Source organism: Ornithodoros turicata, chromosome 5 (assembly GCF_037126465.1).
Source record: "Ornithodoros turicata isolate Travis chromosome 5, ASM3712646v1, whole genome shotgun sequence".
NCBI lineage: Eukaryota > Metazoa > Arthropoda > Arachnida > Ixodida > Argasidae > Ornithodoros > Ornithodoros turicata.
Genome location: NC_088205.1, coordinates 15,299,434 through 15,309,704, shown reverse-complemented (window position 1 = coordinate 15,309,704; position 10,271 = coordinate 15,299,434). Strand labels below are relative to the sequence as shown.

The 10,271-nt window shown below is 43.0% G+C and overlaps 1 protein-coding gene across 2 annotated transcripts; it reads left to right on the top strand.

The window, feature by feature from the left end:
• Positions 1 to 89: 89 nt before the first annotated feature.
• Positions 90 to 10,220, top strand: LOC135394104 (lysoplasmalogenase TMEM86A-like). Of its 2 annotated transcripts, XM_064624610.1 has the most exons (4): positions 90 to 168; positions 276 to 328; positions 4,196 to 4,589; positions 6,779 to 10,220. In XM_064624610.1, exons 2-4 carry the CDS (start codon positions 284 to 286, stop codon positions 7,180 to 7,182), a joined length of 843 nt encoding a protein of 280 aa, XP_064480680.1. In that variant the 5' UTR covers positions 90 to 168; positions 276 to 283; the 3' UTR covers positions 7,183 to 10,220. The 2 variants fall into 2 exon arrangements, with proteins under 2 accessions (XP_064480680.1, XP_064480679.1); XM_064624609.1 differs by having other exon boundaries at positions 118 to 328.
• The last annotated feature ends 51 nt before the right edge of the window (positions 10,221 to 10,271 follow it).

Here is a 10,271-nt window from a genome sequence, read left to right as displayed (position 1 = left end):
GATCTTGGACAAGTCAAACGAGGAAAAGCTCAGCAGAAGCCCAACACGAATCGAAGGACAGCGCGCAAAACCGATACGCGCGCCCCCTCGCATCATGCGTTCTAACAACAAAACAAAAGCAGCAAATGATCGCGCTCGCAGCAGAGTGGAGATTCTGACGTAGTGGAGGTACGTAGGCCTTCAGCTGTTCTAGCTTTCTTGTTGTAGCTAGCAACAGACGACGACAATGCCTCCATTCTAATCACTGATTTCAATGAGTGCCAAACCCCAAACAGCTGATCCAATGGAGGAAGAGGTAATCGACCATTGGACAAGCCCCAAGATTGTGGTGAGTCTCATTTACGCGCAGTGTGTGAACTGTATGGAGTTCAATGTGCTCGCTGATTTTGCACGACCATGGACGTCGGCGTCGTGTTTTTCGGCCAATAGTGGTACAGACTACCGACAGGACATCAGTATGCAATGCAGACGATGTGATCTACATGGGTTCCCGGTCCCTGCGCTTTTTTGTCGTGCATCTGTTTTTCCAAAGTTGCGCACATTTCGATGACAATAGAGGGAAAACAACTTGTGTGAAAGGGAGTTGTTTATATCGAAACGTCAGTTACGACATAATGAGACGTAAAATTACGCAATATAGTTGTGCGAACCGCGCTTGAGCAACAACCTCTACGGTTACATAAGTATACCTCACATATGACTTGCGAGTAATGTGCAATATTTAATCCTGCAGTATTTCGCCGAGAAAATTTGGGTAAATAAGCTTCCAGTTCACGGTGTTACGGCAACGTTATTTATTTTCACATTTCGCTGAAGCATTTAGCAGATGAGGTATGCTGATGTGCACGCACAACACAGTTCACTAAAAAATAATTTTGTAATTTCACTTCACAGTTAACTCTAATTGTGAGAAGTATGCAACATCATGCCGAATTTTCAAATGTTCCACTTACACGTCACGAAAAAAAAGAAAAAAAAGATTGTACGTTTAAAATAAATGCTCGCAATAGCAAATTATTTGTGGCTTTATTTATATTATGCAACCGTCAACAAGTCGATCAAAGACATGGGATGGTTTACACATTGTGTATGCAGACTACGCAACGTGATTCATTCAATGGAGGTATCATAGCTGACAAGTGAGGTGACAGACACTTGATGGGCTTTGACGTTGGACAGTTCTCGCTATGTCGCCAAAATGTTATGTCCTGATCCGACCACGGGCCGTTCTAGAATCTTTATTCATAGCGATGCCCATATGACCGTCATCATCAATGTCCAGTGGCGACACCGCAGTTCTCTTTCTACATTTCTGTTTTGGCTATCAGAACCGTACCGAAGAAAATGCTATCTGTCGGTATACAGTGGTGGAGCTTGGGCAGGGGCGCAGGGGCGCTTGGGAGGGGCTCGAGCCCCCTCTTACCTGCCACAGGCCGACCTACCCAGATCGTGCAAATCTGAGGACAAGGTGTGATGTACCGATAATTTCACGCGTATAAGCCGCAGGACCCGCTTTTAGGAACGTTTTCAGGCAGATAAGCCACGGGCAATACGACGCGACTGATTTGTGCGCCAAAGGAGACCATAGAGAAGGCCATAATCCCTGTGGTCCATACTCTGAGGTCGGCATGGTGTACAACAAAGGAGGTCAGCTGTAGTGTTCTACCAAGATCAGATGCCCCTGTTGTGTGTTTTTCATGAATCGACAGGTCAGTGGCCTTCCAGAAGACATGAAATCACTGTCACCACTTTAGTTAAAGCTGCTTGGGAGAAGGCACCAGGAAGGTCAGTCTACTCGAATGTGGACACGCCCCTGTTACGTATTGTTCGTGCTTTGGTAGGGCAGTGCTGTCCCAGAGACATTGTCGTCCCTTTCATTAAAAATCTGCATATGGGGAGAATACCAGGGAAAAATAGCCATCAGATAAGCCGCACCAGGGGATAAGCCGCAGAACGCCTCTGAGAAACAAAAAATTGCTCATAATCCGCGGCTAATATGCATGAAATTACGGTATATACATATATATCTATGGGGGGGGTCCAAGTGTGACGATCACAAATGTTCTTGCAGTTACCGGCATCTATCTCAGCCAGAAGTCTTGAATGCTAGTTTTGATATGATGTGCTTTTCAAACTACTTCCACCCTTGTGACATGGCCTCACCGGTCATGACAGTCTATATGGGTGTCGAAGCTAGGAGGTACTATATGCAAAATTTAGGAAAGTCATCAATGCGTTCTGGCCGTATAAATAGTCCAAATGCCCCGTTCTAAATGCTGTTAAAATGCAGTGTTTATGTGTCGTATCGTTCTTGTCCCTTTTGTGTTTTTCCCCTTGCACTGGGATTTTTATCGATTTTAGAATTAAAATGCTGTCAAGTCTGTAGAGCTTGTCAATAGAAGGATGCACTCCAATCTTGGCCTTCCTATGCCTTGGACAGTGGGTCTTTAATTGACAAATAAACCTATTCTTTGATGCTCTGTTTACAACTCAGTTTAAGCTTTACTTGAAAGCTGAAAACAGCAGCTTTACACAAACTGGTTGATACACTTAGATTATAAAGCAGAAAAAGAACAGGACAGCATGGTGCCCTACACGAAAGGTCAAAGTGCCGTGGAAACACAATATACAATTATGTGGAACAGCTTAGTTTTGTGTGTGCTACAAGATAACACATTGTCCACAATCCAAAGATCATCCGTGTAGCAGTTAACTAACAATGGCTGACATCTCTTTAGTATCTCCCACTGTTGTTAAGAGTTTTTGTGCCTGTGTGTACACTGGCATTCTAGATAGCTTTCTGTGATAAAGTGCAGATAAGAGGGACCCTACAGCAAACAATTACGAAGACAGAATTTCAATCAATAATTATCTGATCTGATCACTTCAATGACATAAAGTGAGGTGAGAGGAGGCCTACTGACTCCAACGTCCGATTGTCGACAGCATGAATCGACACCAGCGCAGGGCATTGTGGCAGTTTCTGTTTGCAGCTAAATATACATATATATAGGTCGAGAGAAGTACAAAAAATTAAACGGCCACAAAGTTTTACAGACTTTTGTCCTGACGAAGACACTGCCACTTTTGAAACGTCGACCCTTTTTCGTTTAACTTTTAATTTAAACTTCCCTAAAATCTGTAGTCCACGTCTTTTTCCTTCCACAACTATAAATATATGTACAGTCAAACTCCTTTACAACGAAACTCAGGGGACTGCAAAAAAAATTGCAGTAAAGGTATTTTCGTTAAAAAGGATGTCCATTATTGGACCTATAGGGCTGCAGCGGGACCGCAAAAAAATTTGCTGTAGTGGTATTTTCGTTAAAAAGGTGTTCGCTATAAAGGAGTTTGACTGTATATATATATATTACATATCTTGAAAAATTGAAGTTTGGTTGGTTTGAAGTTGAAGAAGAACATACATGCACAAAAAAGGCTCCTTCTCTGTCTGCAAACAAGAAAACGTTAACTGCCTACTGCTCCTACAGAATTGAAATCCGAGCTTGATGGTTCTGCACATGGATTGGAGCCCCCCCATGGAGTTGAATCAGTACCAAAAGCCAGAATAAACCCCTATCGTTTGCTGAACCGGAACTAAGCCAAACTAAAAGGATACGTCCTACTGCTGAACCGTGTCGGAACTAGATTGAAGTAAATATGAAGTAGTGACCAGTTCCTGAAACTGTTTAGGTGAAAATTTCTTTAACGCGCCAGTTCTATAGTGTTTCCATCTTCAGCCACAGCACAAGCTGATAGTCTAATTATATCTTGAAAATCTTATTTCGAGACATGTGATGGGCTCTCCTAGAAACAAACCGCTCAAAACTGTTCCCGACATGAACCTGAACTGAATGACATGCTTGAACTGACTCCGAACTTCTCAAAGATTATGACGCCAATCTCTGGTTCTGCATGCTTGAATCTTCCGTAAAACCTTAATGTGTCAATTCTGCTCAGGCATCAGGTCTTTACAAGCTTCTTATTTCTTCACGTGCTAATGCAGCCTTTACTGTTAGCCCACGGAAGAAAGTGGGAATTCGAATTTCATGCAACATGCCAAATTTTCAAAATATTCACAAAACTTTCCCCAAGTGGAATATCGATCCATTTCTCACAAGTTGCATCCAATTAATTGTACCAATTTCAATGCTCCAAACATCACCGTGCATCATGTGCCACAAATCTTGCGCAGCTCAAATGTGTGGGTCCAAAACTTGTGCCTTTCTTCAAGAGCGTCGCCATCTACTTCGTGCTGGCCATTTCACGACAGCCATCATGGTTCGGCTGCCTACTCAAGTGCCTCCCCATAGTCTTCTTGGGTGTCTTTGTCGTCCTGCACGGCATTTCGCTGGGCGACAAGAAGCACTGCTACTCTCGGCGCATCCTTTTTGGACTGTGTTTCTCCTGCCTGGGTGATGCCCTCCTCGTGTGGCCGTCGGGCTTCCTGGCGGGCATGCTGTCCTTCGGGGTCGCCCACCTCTTCTACATTTCAGCATTCAAGATGGACCCGCTCAACCCGTGGGCTGGCGCCGTGTGCCTCGCCATATTGGCGGGAGGATCGGCACTCCTCATGCCTGGGTTGTATGGTGAGTTCAACTTTGCTTATAATGCTGACAATCCTTGTTCTCATGCTGCTCATCTTTAGGATGTCAGATGACTTGCACTTTCAAAAGTATTGTGCAGTACAGGAAGTAAAACAACGTTGAAAGCGAAATGTACCCCCGTTACTTTCCGTGCCACTGGTTAACGTCTGCGGGGTACAGTGACGATGCAGAAAGTGAAGTGCACAGTTTTCCTTAGAGTGTGAAACAGGAAACATGACAGGACATGCATGGAAATGGGACACGTGCGCCACATCTGTGACTTCAGACACATGTTGTCTGCAGAGAAATTCAATTCAGTGTCCATCTGTCCATATCTGTACGCTGCTCATAGCCTCGCAAATAGAAAGAAACATGAGAGAGGGTCTGAAGAGGTTGAGTGCATGTCCTGTCTGTCCGAAAGAGGCCCTTCAGCAAGTTGTCGGGAAGTCATGCCAGAAAAATACTTGTTTCCAGGCTTTCCATACCAAATGGGTCTTGGGTGTTACTTTTTAGTAGCTAGTTACAGGAACACATTACTTGTCTGGGAAAGTAACTAAACTAGGCCGCCATTTTTTAGCTAAATTTGCTTAAAATGTAACTGTAGGTGCGTTACCTAGTTGGTGCCATGTTTTTCCATGTCTCAGCTCTCGAATGTTGTTCTGTCATGCTTCAGTTATTGGGAGAATGCATGGCACTCAAATCGATAGACTTTTTAGCATGTGAGGGGATATGTTTGAACTGAAGCTGTGGGAGCTTACTGACAACAAAAAAGACAGCTACAGCTTAAGTGCTACAGCTTGGACAGTGCTGGGTTACATTAATTTGGTAACTGCCTCTAACCAGCTGCATTTTGAAAAAGTAACAAACTCCATTACTATTTCTACAAGCTAGCTGTAACTATAAATTAGTTAGGTTTTTTAAGGGCAGTCAGAGATGTCGAAACTGATTCACGTACAGTCAACACAAGTAATAAAAACACTGGAACTACCATTACGCTTTTAGGGTAACTTACCCACGAGTAAGGCCCCAAGGCACTCAAATACAGGACGGTCACAATTGTGTAATGCGAATTTCAGTGGTAGCTGTTGTGTGTGGATGTTGGCACTGTTATATATATGACACTGATATACAGGGTGTTTTATCTAACGTGATAAAAAAATTCTAACTGGCGACATACTCGCCGGAGGATTGTGGGACTTTCGGCAGTTTGCTTTTTGGGAAACTTTTCCCACCAGTAAGGAAGGCTTTGGACAATTTTGCTTAATTTTTTTTTTTTTTCAATTAAGCTCTTAAAATTGCCAAGCGTACCTCACTTTTTTTACAGTAATATGAAGTCCTCCATGCATAACCACAGCCCCAACAAAAACTACACACAGTATCGCAACAGAAATAGTCGAAAAGAATTAGTAAAATTTCCGCTTTAGCCCGGCCTGCTCGATTGTCGCAAAGGAAGAGCACACGGGAGATGTGGGGACAGGAGGAAGTGTTCCCGCCTCGTTTTACCTTTCTTTCCCGGCTTTTATCTTGATGCTGGTGACAAACGTCTTATCACAAAGAAAACAACTGTCTTATCACAAAGAAGGAAAAAGGGGGGAGGGGACACTTCCTCCTCTAGTCGCACATTTAGCGCTCGCTTCTTCCCGAAAATCAAGCAGGCGGGGCTAAAGCGTAATTTTTACTAATATTGTGCATGGTTTTTGTTGTGTCTACAGTTATCCGTGGAGGAATTCATATTTCTGTTTAAAAAAAAGTGAGATTCACTTGGCAATTTTCAAAGTTCAACTGACAAAAATAAAGTTCCCTCAATTGCCGAAAGTCCCACAATCCACCGCCGAGTATGTCGCCAGTTAGGATTTTTTATCACTTTAGGTGAAACACCCTGTATGCACAACTGCTTTAGAGTGACGAGTACTGCCTTGTGATCTGTGATCAAAAGTGGGACACGAAACGCTGAAAGGACAACGTACGTATCTCTGAGTATGTCAAAACTACTTTTATTCAGATTGTTTTAACTTGTTTTTTGCATCACCGAAATCGACAGTCAACAGACAGGAGACACAGAGAAGAAGCGGAGGGTTTTGCGATACAACCACAGTGATTTCCCGAGAACTTCCCGTCAACAGCTACTGCTGTAAAACTCTGCCGTAGAAAACCTCGCACAGATTTCAGCGTCTCATTCTTCCCCCATACAGGTGTCTACACTTGGGCAGTGCCGTTCTACGGTTTCCTGCTCATGTTCATGGTGTGGCGAGGTGTCTCGAGGGTACGGTTCTTCGATGACCTCTGGACCTGGACAAAGTTGTGCTCCTGTTTCGGATGCATCTTATTCGCTGCGTCAGACTGCATCATCGCCCTCAAGATGTTCTTCCTGCGTGAATCTCCTCCATACACGCAGCATGTCATCATGATGTTGTATTACGCAGCACAGCTAGGTGTTGCGCTTTCCGTAGTGGACAGTCGGACCATGGCCGTCATCAGCGCGGCCAGCGAGAGCAAGGTGCTGCCCGCGAGGCAACACCCGAGCGGTGGATCTACGAGCAGTGCAGGCACCAAGCGCGAGAGCCTCGCAAATGGTGCTCCCCGCAAGCTTGAGTGAACCGAACAGCTGTATTATGGAGTGTGAAATCCTACATAGATCACGATATATGTGGAACAACAGATCGTCCCGTCATCCTATTTAGTCAAGTTCGTACCGTTTTACACGTTAATCGGGATAGCGTACTATAATGTGTACCCCCTTTTTTTCTTTCTTTACACTGGCGGTTTTAGTTAATAAGCGTTTATATACGGACATATTATATTGGGTCCTCCTCCTGTTGGAGAAATGTGCTCAAAGAGAGAAAAATGCTGCTCGAATCAAATTTGCTCAGCTTTACTAGGCTTAGGTGTGCACGCTTTGGCGTTTGAGAAAGTGTCTCACTTTTGGCAGTGTACCCGGTTATCCGGAGATGCATACCTACAGACGTGGATTCTAGTTCTGTAACGATTATTCACTGTTCGGAACTGTACTGTTGTGTAGCAACGTCAGAAATTGGGTTGGTTGGTAAACAACTTAAAAGTGCTAAAAAAAAGTGCTGGGTACAAGAAAGACTGGAGAGTCTGTCACTAGGTACAATATAAATACATGTTTCATGGTTGAAGTTTGTTTAATCCTGTTCTTTCACCCAGCACTGGGGGAGTTTTAACGCTTTTAAGTACTGTTGTGTACTCTAGTGAGCATGTGCCATATCGATGTTGTTGCTCAGACACAACAAAGTGAGTCATTTTGGCACAAAACCTTTTAAATTTTATTGTATTGTGCAGTTAGGTGCACTTAAATTAAATGCCCCGTAAAATTGATCGACGATTCACTTCCGCTGTGTACACAACTTAGGAGACTCAAACGTCGAAACAAACAGTATTGGAGTATGCAGCAAGAAGTGTATTATTGAGTGGAAGGTCGGAAGGTACTGAAGTATTCAGGCAGAGTAACTTCTTCTGATCCATGCTTTCTTTTTATCTTTTTTTATACATATAATAAAAACACAGATGTGTTAGCTCAAGAGCAATGCCAAAGAGCTGATCTGGTGCGGAAGTAGTCTCTCAAAGGCAGCTGCACTTTCATCATCCTAGTGAACAATGCAACTGTACATATACCTTGTAAATATGTTCAACCATATACATGGGGGATGTTTTTCTTGTGGTTACCTAGAGATTTTATATCGTGCTATTCCTTACATGGAACATAAATCCCGTTCCTGCATACAGACCAATTCGTAACGGAATGACCGCAAATATGACATGCAGTTAGGCATGTGTCTTCTAAAGTAGCAGTTCCAACTTCTGCTTCCACAATGAGTATTAGTGCAGGGAGATTTTGCCCTACCCGCAACGGTAAATTGTGTACACAACCGTCATTCGAAATGTGGATTTGTTACATTTTACCTTATGTTGTAGCTGAAGTAACTGAAAAGTTGCAAGCAGTTAGAACAGGCAATGTGCAAAATTATATTTTACATATGAGGAATGTGGCTAACCACTGTCCTGTTTGTAATTATGTGTAAAATGTAGAGAAAAAAAAAAAAGTAGCACAGAGTAGTTCATAGATGGCTGACCTATACTCCAGTCCAGTATGAGGCAGAAGTGGCAACACTTGAACTGTACTCAAAATAAACTCCAATTTTCGTTTTTTACACCTTTTTTTTTCTGTGTGTGTAGTGTCAGTATTCATGTCACAATATTATCTCACTGCAGTACCTTTGCATTAGTTTTTGTGGCGGTACATACTCTGTTTTGCAATCACTGCTGGCGTGCGGGACTACGGTTGAGCCTAGCATTTGTACTGCAGGTTCTCCAGAGTGACAGCTAGATTGATCCAAGTGCCACACAAATTAGCAATCAAACTGACAATCCAATCCAATCCACTATCCATTTGTAATAGACCTCTCCCTGTTTGTAATAGACCTCTCCCTGCGCCCGAAAGCCACAATCTTGAGGGGATTACGATGGTCCCTGAAAGGGACGCAACCTTCGGTCCTACTTTTTTTTTTCAATACGAGGCAGTGAACAAATGCCCATTTTTGGAACCCAGCCCTCCCTTTCAGATTTGTTTCGATTTCAGTCTGTCTACCAACGTCATAATGACTCAGTCAGGCTTTGTATGTATGTGTCCCTTCTATGTTGTTTCAGCCTCAGAACATCAGTTCTTTCATGTCATAATGACGTTTCTCGGGTACAGGTCTATTAAAGGACACTTTCTCCTTGTAGTGTTTAGAATGACACAAATTAATTTTGATGGCACTTGGATTAATTCTAGTTGCTTTTGGGTTAAATTAGATGACACTTGGATTAATGTATACGACATCTGGATTAATTTAGCTGGCACATAGGTTAAAATGAGTGGGAAAAGCTGTGGATATCACTCTTCATGCCAGGGGAATAAAACCTGATATGCCTGCAAAGCCCAGAAAATACATTCCTATTTTGCAGAAGGGGAAATTATTGTTGAGTTACAGCAAATTGCTGAGATTAGGGTATTTGGGGAAATATGAGAGGCCTCCACACAGGCATCTGTACATGTCAAAATTTTTTTACAGCACCATGTGACATACCGTACACGGTACTACGCAGTGCACAACGGTTCTTCATGCATGTTGTCCTTTTTTTACCACTAAGCAAGAATGACTTGGTCTGGAACCATGTTGGAAGAAAATGTACTCTTTTGACTCTACCCATGTGTTTGTGTGCAAGGTAGTTTCTTATCTGACTAGTCGCAGTATTCTTGTCAGAGACGGGATACAGCTTAAGTGCAGAAGACTTGGTGACAACACTCTGTAACACAGCACTGTAAAACTGGTTTGGACCCATCAGGACACAGTTGCTTGCGATGTAAAACCACAAACGAATTGCCATAGGATATCGTCTGCAGTGCGTGCCTATGCAACATTTCAGAAGTTTGAAAGGTTTCAATGTTTGAAAGTTAAGCAAAATACTGTGCAGTATCTTCAGTACTCAATAGTCCCACATCATGTTATTAACTTGATATCCGGGAACTATGGAAAAACATTTGTTTCATCAGCACTGAAGTGCTTCCATCATTTACGAACCTGCTGGAGAAAAAAACTGCAAAAGTGAAATAAAACGCTGTTGTCAGTACTACAATGTCTGGTAATATTTTGTAGTTTGGTAGTATTCACCACCACTGCC

Bases quoted from the DNA above. Each gene is read 5' to 3' on its own strand.
- LOC135394104 (XM_064624609.1), top strand. From the start codon at position 254: ATGAGTGCCAAACCCCAAACAGCTGATCCAATGGAGGAAGAGGTAATC. The intron at 329-4,195 runs GTGAGTCTCATT...AATCTTGCGCAG, and splicing joins GGACAAGCCCCAAGATTGTG to CTCAAATGTGTGGGTCCAAA. The intron at 4,590-6,778 runs GTGAGTTCAACT...TCCCCCATACAG, and splicing joins CCTCATGCCTGGGTTGTATG to GTGTCTACACTTGGGCAGTG.